At 35.7% G+C, this 15,192-nt stretch overlaps 1 protein-coding gene across 2 annotated transcripts in view; it reads left to right on the top strand.

Moving 5' to 3' along the window:
* FBXW11 (F-box and WD repeat domain containing 11) overlaps positions 1–12,862 on the top strand; it is a 60,698-nt gene extending 47,836 nt beyond the window's left edge. For both annotated transcript variants that reach the window (XM_075209785.1, XM_075209786.1), the window contains 2 exons: positions 8,772–8,960; positions 10,271–12,862. In XM_075209785.1, coding sequence (XP_075065886.1) covers positions 8,772–8,933 — 162 coding nt within the window. In that variant the 3' untranslated portion in view covers positions 8,934–8,960; positions 10,271–12,862. The remainder of the gene's footprint in view (positions 1–8,771; positions 8,961–10,270) is intronic.
* The last annotated feature ends 2,330 nt before the right edge of the window (positions 12,863–15,192 follow it).

Genomic DNA, 15,192 nt, shown 5'->3' with positions numbered 1-15,192 from the left:
CAATTAGCTCAATCACTACTGCAAAATAAAATATTCTCTACCACACAACACACTAACATTAACCTAGCAGTATGTTTTTGAATTGTGGGAGGAAACTTGAGCACTCAAAGGAAACCCACACAAGCAAGGGGAGAACATACCAACGCTACCCAGACAGAGCCCTTGTTGGAGTAAACCTATTGGTCCCATCTGTGCCCCTATGCAGGCCATATATTAATTGCAATTCTTACGATCTTCCCATTTTTACATTTTTATATTCATATTCAGATATGATAAACAGCAAAGAGATTAGAATTTAGATTGTAATATCCAGTGGGATTGATGTGAACGATTAAACAAATTTCTCTGTAGAGTGCTCTAAAATGTTGCTTTATAAAAACCTAAAATTGGAGAATTGCCTAATCCTCTAAATCATTACAATTCCTATACAGGTATGGAATCCCCCATACAAAACATTGCAAACTAATTGGGGGGAAAATAAATTATTGTAGTTTAGTGATTTTGTCACATACAGACATGAACAAGGAGTGTGTTTTCTTCAGCTACTATTGGATGCTCTGGTAAACCATGTAATGTAGAAGGGCTATGTCAGGGTAGTGTGGGGAAAGAAAGGGAAATTTTAAGCATGGTTTGGTAGACATGCTGTTCCCGTTTAAAGAAAAAATCCATATATGTAAGTTCCAAACATTCTGCATAATAGACTTGATACCTGTGCCTCTGTCTGGGTGGTGGTGGGGGAAGTAGAATACATTTTAATCATTGCTCTAGATTCAGAGAGAAAATAACTAATCATACAATATTTTATGGGGACTTTAACTATATGCAAACAAACCTGCATGTATAAAAATTTGGGTTGGGTGCGGATTATCGATGACCACATTTCCGACATCCTTCGTGTCTGCGACTTGGATGAATGTTAATTTAAAGCGGCAATGTGTGGACCCTGCAGGCGAAGTTTTAAACACTTAACCTGCACACACGTCACTCAAGTGCCAGAGAGCTGTCCATTCGGAATCACTGCCTGTCAGCCTGCGGTGCCATCAGACATCTTTATCTTTGGCTTTCAGGCAAGTCTGCTTGTATTTACTTAGTTGTTTTTTTTTGTGCAATCGTTTTTTTTTTTGGTAGGGATGAAGGATGTCGGAATTGTGGTCATCGGTAATACGATTACCACCGAAAAATTTACGTGTAAGGCAAAACTGGCCAATAGCTACAGTTCAATTGGCTATAAATATTCACCTGTAGCATCATTAGTCCATTTAATGAACAGTCCAAACACACTCCACAAAGCATAAACTGCCCCGAATACCTAAATATCCACAGACAGTAGAGTAAGGTAATATGGTCAAATGGATCCTCCACCATGTTCTCAAGAAATGGATGCACATGTGGGACCAACCTAAGAAAAGCTCTACTTTTTTGAGTGCTTGTTAGCAACCGTGTAGGGTTCTGATGGCTCTGTAATGTGTTCCTGCCTTGGTTTGGGTGCAGTTATTCCCTTAAAGCAAGGTCAATGCCAATTGCTGATGATGAATTGCTGTTTAATGGTATGGAGTGATCATCCCCCTCCTTCTACACATGCTATCATGGCTCACATCCATCTCCATCACCAGACCTGTTTTCTAATAAAGCATTTATGTGAATATTCTGTAACAACTCCCAAGGCAGCATTTTCCATCGCCATTAACTTGAAGCCAGTTGAGTGACCTTGAAATAAGTAGATATTAGTAGACCTAGTGCCAAAATGCAATGTGTACTGGTCAACGCCTTATTAAGTGACTTTATATTAGAGTTTTTTTTGTTTTTGTGTTTTTTTTGTTTTTTTTAATGCATGTATGCAAGTTACTTATGTTGAGAGATCCAGTGATAATACCTTTTTCACATTTTAACTGTGATTTGTTTAGAACTCGTATACCTTTTATAATCAACTTAAGATTGTTGTTCTTAAGACATTCCTATTTTGAATAAAGTTTTGGATCCATAGTTTGTATTTATATTTTCCAATGTCTTATAGATGGCTTAAATTTTAATTTAAAAATAGAAATAAGCATTATCACAAATTTATCTTTAGTAGTACAGCGGGTGAAATAAGTATTGACAACATCAACATTTTTCTCAGTAAATATATATTTAATGTGGCTATTGTAATGAAATTTACACCAAAAGTCAGCAACAACCCTTGTAATCCACACATGCAAAGAAATCAAACCATAGATGTCCATAAATTAAGTTTTGTGTAATAATGTGAAATGACACAGAGAAAAAGTATTGAACACATGAATAAAGGGACATGCAAAAAGTCATGGAAAGCCAAGACACCAGCTGAAATCTGTCAGTAATTAGAAAGCAATCCAGTTGGTTCAGCCACAACTGATAGCCTATAAAAAAGTGTCTCATTACGAAGATGTCACACAAGAAACATCTCACGATGGGTAAAGAGCGCTCTCAAGACCTTCGCTACCTTATTGTTGCAAAACATACTTATGGCATTGGTTACAGAAGGATCTCTAACCTGCTGCATGTTCCAGTGAGCACTGTTGGGGCCATAATCCGGAAGTGGAAACAACATCATTTCCTCATAAACCAGCCACGACAAGGTGCACCTCACAAGATTTCTGACAGAGGAATGAAAAAAATAAAAATTATTAGAAGAGTTGTTCAAGAACCAAGGACCACTTGAGAGCTTCAGAAAGACCTGGAATTAGCAGGTGCAATTGTTTTAAAGAAAACAATAAGCAATGCACTCATCCACCTATATTCACGCTCACCACGCAAGACTCCTTTGCTGAAGAAAAAACATGTTGAAGCTCATTTAAAGTTTGCTGCACAACATTTGGACAAGCCTGTGTAATACTGGGAGAATATAGTGTGGTCAAATGAGGGCAAAATTGAACTCTCTGGATGCCATAATACACACCATGTTTGGAGGAGAAATGGCACTGCACATCACCCCAAAAACACCATACCAACAGTGAAGTTTGGAGGTGGGAACATCATGGTGTGGGGCTGTTTTTCTACACACGGTACTGGCATACTTCATGTAATTGAAGGAAAGTTGAATGGAAAATTGTACAGAGACATTCTTGATAAAAATCTGCTGCCATCGGAACCTTCAAGATTTGAAGAATGCGGAAAAATCACACCTGAGCAATGCATGCGACTAGTTTCTCCATACAGGAGGTGTATTGAAGCTGTCATTACCAACAAAGTCTCTTGTACAAAGTACTAGATAAATTTCAGGAAGAGTGTTCAATAAATGTTGATGTGTTCAATACTTATTTCACCGGCTGAATGCTCTAAAATAATTTGTGCACTAGACTTGATGCATAAGGTTGAAGAATTGTGTGACTGGATCACTCATAAATTGGATTTATTTAAAGGAAATAGCGCAGAGTGCTTATTTATATAATTGCACAAGCACTTATGTTTGATATTGTGTATATATTGAGATAGGAAATCGTTATTTCTGAGACCAGGGTAGAAAATAAATTTTTTTTTTTGTTTAACCTTTGTAAAGCAAAAGTCTCATTTCTGATAAATTTATCCGATACAATGAGCATTTGTTTACAAAGTCTTTTGTGTATTGTGATGTTGGGAATTTGTTTGAGGGTTGTACTTTTTCTTTGGGAATGTGTATTCTGCGACTATCTGAAGTATTCATGCCAGTTATACATTTTGACTTGCTAGTAGATCTCCTGCCTCTGAAATAAGATGCAGGATATCACAGCAAAGTTTTTTTAAGAATTTCATAGAGAAGTGTAAATATTGCTGGCTTTGCAATGCACGTAAATCCATGTTTGTGTAAACAGGCTACATGCTGATTCTAAAAATAGCCTGTGTCTGAACTGTATAAAAGGCACTGGCTTTTATTGAATATTAGACCCAATATCTAATCCGTTCCCAGCTGTTCTTAGGTTTGGACCCAAGTTTTTCCAGTACCACCGCTCTGCCTGCTACCCATGCAGCCCTGGTCAGTGTGATAGGCCAGGGGGGATCCCTCCACAGCTTCCCTGATCCATAGTAAGAGGTCAGAAATGCCAGCCCAGGTACACCAGTAACGGGGTACACTCGCAGCGTTTATTACCCAGAAGAAACCCGGTACTGAATGCCGGTAAGGAGTCCAGTGGTGACAGCACGTGTATGACCCTCCTACTGCAGCAAGAGTGCACATTTGGGATAACGAAAATGAACGGTGGCAAAGTAAGCCCAGCCGGTTCCCAGCAACAACAGACAGGGTGGCATAGGCGGTCCATCCTGTCACAAATAGCAATTGTAGCTGTTTGTACATGTTCATGCACACAGGCATAGCACTTATTCCTGGCTCTGGGCAGTTGATGGATACAGGCACTGTGCTGGTTTCTGGCTCTTGGAACAATACTGTGGAGTAATGAGCTATGATATATCTAGAGCACCCAGTCTTTACTAATAGACGACAATTTCAAATATCCCTGGTCAGCAGCAACTTTTTGCCATTGTAATTTGTCCTCTGTTTTGGAAGCAGTTACCAGACATGCTTGGTAGTAGCAGTAGTAACAGCAATGATGTCAGTGATTGTAACAGGAAGGATTATGAAGCAATATAGTAAGTTTAGAGTATTAATCAGGTCTATGGCGGCAATGCTTAATAACTGGAACGGAATAAATAGTCTCCGTTTATGGAGAAGTGTCCTCCAGATTTTACTAGTGTAGTTGGCTTGTACATTTCTGTATACGAGAAGTTTTATCCCTTAATAGGAACAGTAATTATTTTAAATAATGCATTGTAGTATAGCTAGTTTATTATTGGAGGCTGCAGAAGAGTGTCTAGGTTCTCACATTTGTCTTCACTAACCTGTAGTATCAATATTGTGATGTCATTACCATCATCATTACTATGTGTTCTTTTACTTTTTTTTTTTTTGTTCAATTGAAGAAATACACTGAAAAACAGGAGAGGTGCAGAAATGATCGGTGATTGAATGCAAAAAGCCAGCTAATGAGCAAACAAGTCCAGTGAATAAACAGTGTGACTGACTTTAATATAAAACATATTAGCTTGCATACAGGGTATATTCTGATGCATTAAAATTTAAAATGTTCAGTCACTGGACAGTTCACCCTGTTTCTAACTCAAAAGGGAGGAGAGAGAAACACCCCTGCATAACAATATCTTGTTGCATAATAATCTATCCTGAAAATATTGTGGGATTCTCTTTGAAGTTTAACTTCTGGACAGAAGATAATTGTAATATGTGTGCGCTACATTACCAATGTCCACCTGCGCAGAGCTATAGTGTCCTAGGATATGCATTTATATCACGCATGAGCTCAGAAGTAAACGCTTTAGTGGCTGCTTTCTCTAATATATTAAAGTGATCAGTTTGTTTATTCAAAACTACATACACCACATGATGAGGATGAAACTGCATTCATCACATAACAAAGCAAACGCCAGGACATCAGCAATTAATCTGGTAATGTAGGAGACACTGTATAAAATCCACAGTGTATCATACTGGCCCAGAGCGTAGCCAGGACACATTACTTTTCTGCCCTAAATTAACACAATACTGCACAGGGGTCTCTTTACTGAGAGCCAGAAATTTAAATAAGCAGTTGAGCAGGATAGCCAAAATGGGGCAGTGTATAGTCTGTATTGAACCAACCAATCTGAGATAGATTTGACTGGATCAATGGACAATGACTCTTAATAGAGGGAAAATTGGCTACTCTTGCTCTGTCATGATGACAGATCTACCTATTGCATACATGATGGCTTTCAATATAGGACATCATAATATTGTTGCATAATGATGTTTAACATGGAGTATTTCTGAGTGCAAGTTGAAATCTAGAACTAGTAATTAGTAAATTATCGGTAATATAACAGAGACCTGTATGCTTAATCATTGAAAAATTTTCTGATTACTTCTAAAACACACGCACACACGCGACTGGAGACCCAATGCCAGTAAAGGAATGCAGTTGTCAGTGATACCCTGTCCCCTGATTCCTGTTTTAGGGAAGATGTAATTTACATATGACTTCTCTGTCTGTATTACCCATTATTGTCTAGTACTATGTTTGTCCCCAGTAAAGCGCTACGGAATTTGTTGACACTATATAAATAATATGCTGTAAGCATGTTGCTTTAGAAATCAGTATACTTTTTGCATTTTTGACAGTATACACAGTGCCGATTAAAATAAATTTCAACGATTTTATTTCCCATTTTGTGTGGGGGAAGGTGTATCCAGACACGCATGGTGTCAATAGGTAATGGCTTCTGGGATTGACGTCCTGATAATAGAAGCCTTGACTGTCTTTGATATCTGAGTTTGGTGTAGGGTGCTATATATATAGCAAACGGTTAAACCTGGTGAGTTCCTCATATCTTAAAAGATCTGCAAAAATTCTCATATAATACTACTATTAAACGATTAATTATTAAGGGAAGTTATGCCATCCACATCCACCCCTGTATGGGATTGATGGTAGAGAGATTTTTATAAGTGTACAAGCTTCTAGGTTATATTGTTTTATTAATGTTTGGCTTTTAACATTTTTTTTTTTAAATTATAAAAATATTTTAACTGACTGTACATGTGTGTGATTTATAGCTGCTATTGCATCTGGTAATGTAGTTCTTTGTGAACAGCTCCTAATGACAAAGTAAAATATGTTGTAGGTTATTTGTGATGTGAAATTAAATTCTTCAAGCTTTAGGTCTTGGTGAGGACTAGATGGCTACTAAAAACATAGATATATGTAAACACAGATTTGATATGATTGTACTTTCTCACATAAATGTGTTTTTTGTTTGTTTTTTTGTTTTTAAAACATTTTAGATCTACAAAGGACAGACTAGATAGAATTTGATGGCAGAAATGAACATACAAGGTCCATGTGTCTATGAAAAGCAAGTTTAGATTGGGAGAAGGGAAATGAGTGTTTATACACCTATGGTAAACGGCTAAATAAGTCAATTGATAGCTGGAACTTAAGGCACATGCTTCAGAACAAATTGGCATTGTCTACTTTAAAAAGTAGTTACAAAAAAGCCTAATCTTACCATATCTGAAGTAATATTGCAGTACATCGGTGAATCTCAAATTAAAATGCTAAACAATAAAGATAAAGACTGACGTGATACTTAAAATGAGTAATTGACCAATTTTAGTTTTGCTACCTATAAAAGCCAGCCACATTTAAAATAACTTGTACTTAGATTAAAGACATTAATTTATATTGATTTATGTCACTGAAACCAATTGCACACAGCTAAACAATGAACTTAAATATTTTTCACTACACTTTGTACTGTGCTGCAAGATATGGCCAGTAAAATTGGCAATATGCACCTTTATATTCATACTCTATCCACCTTGATTGGCCACCTTCAGATAACCATAATCTATTGTGGTTGTGAATGCAAATTATACAAAATCTATTGGTTTTAATGCCTAGTTTAATTTTATTTATTCTTTTAATTGGCATATTTGATTTTTGGATGAATGAGTAATTTTTGCCCTCTAGTGGCCCTGAGTTATCATCGTTGTACCTTTTTTAATTTGCTTGTCCATGCCGTTATTTGAGACTCAAAAAAGAAGGGGGATACTCCGGTCCTTTCATCATTTATTTATATAGCGCCAACATATTCCGTAGTGCTTTACAATTGTACAATTCCTTTATTTGTATATTAATATAATATGAGCCATAATTCACCTGCTGCTTTTGAGGACAGTCGCCAGGCCACATACCCTTAAAAAGTCAAAGATGCACACAGTCCTAGGAATATGGTAATACTATTAAAATATTTTATATGGTCTTCAGTCAATTCAGTAAAGAACTGGCTCTCACAATGCATATATTATGATGATAAAATCCTCTTTCTACTTAAAATATATATTCAATCACAACATATACTAAAAGATAATGAGTCATATATAATTAAAATTGTCAGGCAGTAGTCCAGATAAGGATACAGATGGAGCATTCAATATACAGGGTAGCAGCATCAAAAGGAATGGCAGGAACTAAAATGTCTTTTAGGAACTCTACTGAAACTAGTAATTAGGAAGGAATCTTCCCATGCAGTATTAATCCAAATAACTAGCCCCATGCAATTATTAATGTTAGACAATGATAGTTACTTATCCTTTTTGTTGGAGTGCTCAGAGAAGTTGTTAATCTCGGATGGAGTTTAGTCACTTTAGGAGGATTGGCTCTCCAATATTTACACCATTTTTCCAGCTCTGTGGGCATCTTATAGAGTTCTTAAGTGTATGTGACATACCGTTATTTGATTCTCACTGGCTTTGAAAACATCTAGTAGAAGTTTCTTTGTTGAACCTGAGTCCTCTGTTGTTGTTTGACATAAAGTATCTTATGCTATAAACAACCTTTTTGAGAAACTATTCCCGTGCATACCTTGTTAAGCCAAATGAACATGCATATGCAAAATGTAATAACTTTTGTGTCCTTTCGGAACTCCTTGCTCTTCCACCATGTGGTGAAAATGTCAGTTTAAAACCATTTCTCACTATAATTCAAAGGATAGTTTATTGTTAAATGACCTTCATGTGTCAGACATTTTGAATACGGTTTATCCAGCAAGAATAGCTGGAGAGAATCTTATTTCCAAAATCAGGTTTACTCCTTAGTGGTAAGCTGACAAAATGACGAAACTTAGTTCTATAAAAATGATAATTTAGGACAGCCTAATTGGGTTTTATCCTGACTTCTGCATTACATTTTATGATATCTGTAACCAAAGCACTTAATTATTTTCAGGAACATTCAGGACGTGTGTTTCGCCTTCAGTTCGATGAATTCCAAATCATTAGCAGTTCCCATGATGATACCATTTTGATCTGGGATTTTTTAAACGTTCCTTCAAATGCCCCAAATGATACCCGTTCTCCGTCTAGGACATACACTTACATCTCCAGATAGCATCATGCACTTTTCTTTCCTTGCCAGGTAAGTTTTTATATTTGCTTTCTTAATCTTGAGGGAGAAATATTACCTTATGATATTATCCATACCTACAGTGTAACTTGTGCGATTCTGGAATTTTTCATTCTTCTAGCCGCTTTTTTTTTTTTTTTTGGCATCGTCCCGTGCCACAGTCATTCTACTCACTTGTACTTTAGTTACACAGTTACTCAACCAATTTGGTAGTGTTTGACCATTACATAGTGAGTGGTCCTGTTCAAAATAATGTAATTGCATCTGGGTGAGAAGTGCTCCAATGAGAAGTAGTTGAGGTGCACATGCAGCAAATTTCTATTGTGCTCCAGTCTTTCAGTCCAAGAGCCTGAACAGATCTACACTGTTTGGCCTGTTGTGTGTGGCAAAATTATTTGCATTTGTTCAGCGATCAAGTCAGATGTTCAGCTTGCAACGTTTGGACAGCATTTCTCATTGACTATTCCAAGGCAAAAGCATATGCACTGCATATCTGTCACTATCATTCTATTAGAGTTTACATCACATTCTTTGGGCACATACTTACAGGTGTTTGATGTTCTTTCAAAATGGTCATACCATCAAAATGTCAGAAATATCTAAGATATCAAATGTATGAAATGAAACGGGCACTGAACAGAATTGAATTTATAGATCAAACAGGATACAGCACTGTTCATGTTTGGTCCTATTCTAGGGCTTTTGTAAAGACCTAAAGTGCCGGCAGTCACTCAACCATCTTAAAAATCGTTAAACTGTGAGTGAGACACCTAGAACAGCTGTCAGCAGTGGGGGAAGTTAAAGTCACATCAACAGTGGGCAGGGCCAAGATGAAACGCAAGTCAATGTAATGTGCACAGAGTTGGACAAAACCATGTTACATGCAAAATAGAAAACTAATTTGCACCCCTTGCATTGTAACATGTTTTGTCCAGGAGACTACTTAATTTTTTACTTTTCCTTAATGAATCAGGCCCCATATATTTTACTAATGTATTCATTTCAGTACTTAAGTCATCCGTGTAACAAACATAATTATATATCGTACACTTGCTCATCCCTGGTGTGGAAAAAATACTATAGATTGTTATTCCTATTTGTTACATTGGCTAAAAATTACACTGTCCACAATCTTCCTAATCTAGAATTATGTTGTTGTGCATTGTAACCATTTAATTTTATGCGTTTATATTGGTTTTAAAATCATTCTTTTTAATAATCAAGGCACACCTAATTGTCAATCTTAAATTCTAGTTATTTGCTGTAAAAGCCTTAGCATATCCCTTAATGATTTTTTGTATTCTTGAATTCTATTTTTCTAGGGATTAGCTATACTGAACTACTGTACTGGATATGTGGATACTGCAAGAAGCTCATGTATGAGTAATTATTGGAAATTGTTACTGGTGCCACGTAGAAGCAAAACAAATGTTTCAACGACTATTAAACTATATTGAACCTCGTTCTTCTAACTACACAAATTTACACCCCACTTCAGAAGGTGCATATTGAAGTCCTGTATGGTAACTGCATCAAGAAATCCAAAGCTGAGAATGTAAATTTTGTATGACAACTGAACATTCACTGGGGCAGTAAATGTGAAAGGATGTGACCTCATTTGTTTTGCACTTAGTGACTTTAATGAAGAATGTTTTCCAGTAATGTTTGGGTGCCAAACATATCCAAATTGTACTATGTGTTTGCTTTGTTTGTTCACCTTTAAACACAGCAAATGTTTTTGTTTAGCATGTATGTATTGAGAAATTAAAATGTATTTGCCAATTATTGCTATTTTGGAATACTATCACTCTTGTACACAGATATCGTTGTTTATTGATTGGCTATATCTTTTATTGTAGCAACTGTGTGTTTCCCATAATACTAGTTAATTGATGTAAATGAAAACTCCAGTATGTAAGTCATTGGCTGATCAACACTAGTAAAACAGAAACCCAAATTCTTAAGTATGTTCTGTTGGTAAATTGTTGTTAAGAACATACAGAACTACATGTCTAAGCTTAAAATGGTCTAAAAGTGTACATGTCACTTATTAAATTAAAGTAAAAGTTCTATTATTTTCTACATTTTGCACCCCCCCTGACATTGTATTCAGTTCTCTGCTGGGTCCACATGAGCTGATCACTTCGCTATGGTACATAAAGAATTCAGATAGTAAGTTACAGTAGGAATTAGAGACTTGTTCTAAAAACAATTGGTTGCCTTTTTTTGGTTGATTTCCATTGATTAAAGCTGAGACATATTGGAGCCTTAACCAGTAAAACTATAGAGGAAGCCCCGGATAATTTAGGCAATTTGACATTACATTAAAAGATTTGAGGTGACTGGTGCGCTTTAAAGAAAATGACATTTGCAGTATTCCATGGTAGCTATAATAAGAACCGGTTTTATCATGTAAATTACAGCCCTTTTAAAATTGTTTAATTTATGTTCCTAATTTGTGCCAAAGTTACTCACCATAGACCATTTTTTATGTAGTAGTATTTTGAAATACGTTTGGGGTTCAAATTTGCTTTATAGTCACTTTGCGTATACTTATTTGCAGTGATACCTTGCATAAAAGCCAGCTTTTTCCTGGTCAATCTGTTCTCTTTGTATCTTGAAGTACTTTTATTTGATTAAAAAAATGTAAATTAATTTTACATAAACATGTGAATAGAATATTAATATGCCAATTAATATGTAAATCTCACGTACTATTTAAACCACATAACTTTAACAGTCTATCACACTAGATATGTAGTTGCAATGGAACAATATTTGTACAATATAGTTCCTGTGGTTCACACAATGTATATAAGCACAAATATGTAATATGCTTTGTTCAGTGTTTGAAGTCTGAAAGTTCAGTGAATGCTTACATTAGCATAACGGTAGGTAAACGACGTCATTTATATGAAGCACACCGTAAAACTACCTGAGGTGCCATTATGTTTGGGATAATGAGCTTTCTGCTGTTCAAGAGGTTCTGTCACCATATAAAAAAGTAGTAGTAAAAAAGGAGTAGATTGTTTTTTTGTTTTTATAAACCTTAGATGAGCTTCTAACAGTTTCCCAAATAAATTCTGAACTGATTGTCCAAAACATCCAGTAAAACTGTTAGCAATGGTTTATAACAATATAACTTATAAGAAATCACCAGATTGTAGATTTTGTATTATATATTTTCATATAATACAATCCTAAGGTTCAGTACACATTTGTAGGTCTGGCCTCCAGTTATGATTAAGATCACATTTACCTTTTATTTTTTATTTTCTTATTTATTTATTTTTCTTAATCTCACCCAGAAAAATATTTTTTTCTTTAGAAAGACTAACATATCTGCACAAATTGCAGTTTATTAGTGAATAATCAACGACTAAATGTGTTTTTCTTGCTGTGCCATTTATTGAAATCCATTTAATTGTTGCATTATACATTTCACATTGGTAAGGTGAGAACTTTACTAAACTGATGAAAATGTAATCCTGTCATGACTTTGCATTAAAGTAAAACTCAGAGTACTTTGTGAAAGTTGTTTTGTTGACTCACATTTTCAGAAGTGTTTTAAAAAAAAAAGTAAATATGTATATAATGCTTGAATGAGATATACTTGTCCCCTGAGAACGTTATTTGAATAATACATTTTGTAATTCTGTTTAGTGTAACCTACAGGTGTAAACTTGGTGCCCTAGAAATTCCGAACTATATTAACATTCTGGCTGCGCTCTCAATATTATTTTGCTAACAATTACCGGGCATATGTACATTAAGACTGTAAGCACTGGGATAATTCTGAGTTCTGTGTCTATCAGCTATTTCAGCATCTGTGTATGAATAGGATATTGAAACTGTACATATTGTTTATGAAAGCTTTGTACTGTGGAATGTGCTTAATAAAAAAAAAAAAGTTACTTACTTTGCAAAGTATTAAGTTCTTTACGTTTCTAAAGGGTTAATAGGAAATATGTTGGTTGTCCAATCCATAATTTGGACAGTAATTATTCCCCATAGGTTAGCAATTCTAATGACATTCTAAATATAACCTTAATCTTAAGCAGTCGTGAACTAATGGTTTTTGAAATTTAGGAGCTGAGGCCAGAAATTGGGAGCTCGCTAATATTCTGTTAAATATATATATGCTATTTTGTATTCATTTTTAATTGTGTTGAATGAAAAAGTTGTTAGCACGGTTTCCACTTCTGTCTGCAGCAGTAGCATATTTTGTAGCACAGAGTCTGTATGTTCTGCAAGGCTTGGAATTGTTTGGATGATGCCCTTCTGATGCAAGGCTGAAGGTCCTTGAAGGCGCTGTTCGTCTTATAGTAGGGTCATTCCACATCAAATCAATGTTTTCCAACTGACCGTTTCAGATTGTAATGAAACTTTGTATAATAAATGCTGTCATAGGTGTAAAGAAACCCCCCAAATCTTAGATTGCTGTTTGCACTGGTTTTGAAGTTACATGCCTTTTTAAATTTGCATTTTTTTTTAACAATAAATTTGCTTTTACCGTTTTCTAAAAATTGCCTTTATAGCTCACCTGATTGAGCTATAGAGTTGGGCAAGGTCTCATATGAAAGCCCATAAAAATAGATTTACTATGATATATAACACATTAGGTTTCAATAAAAATTAAAAATGTACAATTTTCAAAATTTTGATTTTCTCAAAGCCATATGTTTACATTTTTTAAAGACATCTCACATTATTCATGCTGTTAATAAATCACCAAAGTTTTATTTTGGGATCATTTGCTACAGATGCTTTCACTTTGGATTGTTAAAATTATAGAAATGGGAACTATCTAGGCCTGTTCATTACTTTTAATTTATCTCCTTAAACAATCCCTTTGCATATTATGTACAATGACGCAGTATGTTAATAATGAAATATTTAAAACTTTTGTGATTGTATGTCTTTCACATATTTGAAAACTTATTACAGATCACTACCATTTGGTGCTGCTGCTCTGTGTGGATGGTGCTACTTGATAGGTTGGAACTGACTGAAGGCATCATTTGTTTTTAGTATTTCCATTTCAAAAAGGGTGTACATTTGAGCTGTTGGAGTTAATGGATTCACCTTACACAGAAAATCTACCATAGTAATTCATTCCCATGAGAAACTGATGAGGGGTGGGCAGAGCATATGCGGAGCTCTGATTGGAGGAGCACATCACATGCTCCTGACCCGTGAAGATCAGCAGCAGCCTCATGGGCTGTGCCTTCTCTTCTCTGCCTGGCAGGGTGACTAAGGGTTCTTCTTGTGCATACAGTGTTGCTTCCAGTGTGCTGAGTCTCTCCTCCCAGCACCCCTTATCCAAGTTGCTGTTCCTCCCTGCTCCCAGCACACATTCTCCCAGTCTGATACTCCACTGTAATTAGACAGTCTGCTTTTTCAAATGTGACACAAATGGTCCAGGGTCCGGTAAGGTTTGGGTAGGTTTAAATTAGTTTCTTCACTAATTCAAGCCCACCCCACTGAAACCTAACTGTCCCTGTAAAAGGTGGGCCTATTCAACACAATTTTAGTGTCTTTCCAAGTAGAGTATCATTCCACTTTCCACAAGTTCTTATGCCTGTGCAGAAGTCGGAGCAGGCGCTGTCTGTAAAATCTTGGCCCCAAACACCTGAAGAGGAACGTGCATTCCCCTAACGAAGTGAACTGGAAAATATATTTGATTTTTCTCAGATGTGTAGTGCCTCAATAAATACAATTTTCATGAATCACTTATTAAAGTAATTTTATCGTTTTCCAATAAGCATTGTCTGAGCGATTGCTTGTGTTTCCAAAGCACAAAAATAATTTATTTAGCAGTTCAATACATAATTATAATACAGTACAGCCAATACCAAATATATACATACATACCGCCGCGCCCTTCTCTGGTACCAGCTTACAGTACTTCACTCCAGAATACTGTGGTCAGAGAACGACTGGACAGCTGGTCCCAGGGAGTGTGTTTGTATGTGTGTGTGTATATATATATATATATATATATATATATATATATATATATATATATATATATATATATATATATATATATATATATATATATTAATTATATATATTATATAGTGATACAGGGAGAACAATACAGATGACATGGCTTTCTTCTATAGGTCCAGGCTTAAGGAGGGTCCAGTGTAAACAGGTCATAGGCTAGTTCAAACAACCCCCTCCAAGGGTGAGGGTCAACATTCCAGGTGATTCTCCCGCCCAGAAACCAGTTTAAGCT

Source organism: Mixophyes fleayi, chromosome 4, assembly GCF_038048845.1.
Source record: "Mixophyes fleayi isolate aMixFle1 chromosome 4, aMixFle1.hap1, whole genome shotgun sequence".
Lineage (NCBI taxonomy): Eukaryota > Metazoa > Chordata > Amphibia > Anura > Limnodynastidae > Mixophyes > Mixophyes fleayi.
The sequence above is the reverse complement of the archived record's forward strand: the minus strand, read 5'-3'. Positions and strand labels throughout refer to the sequence as shown.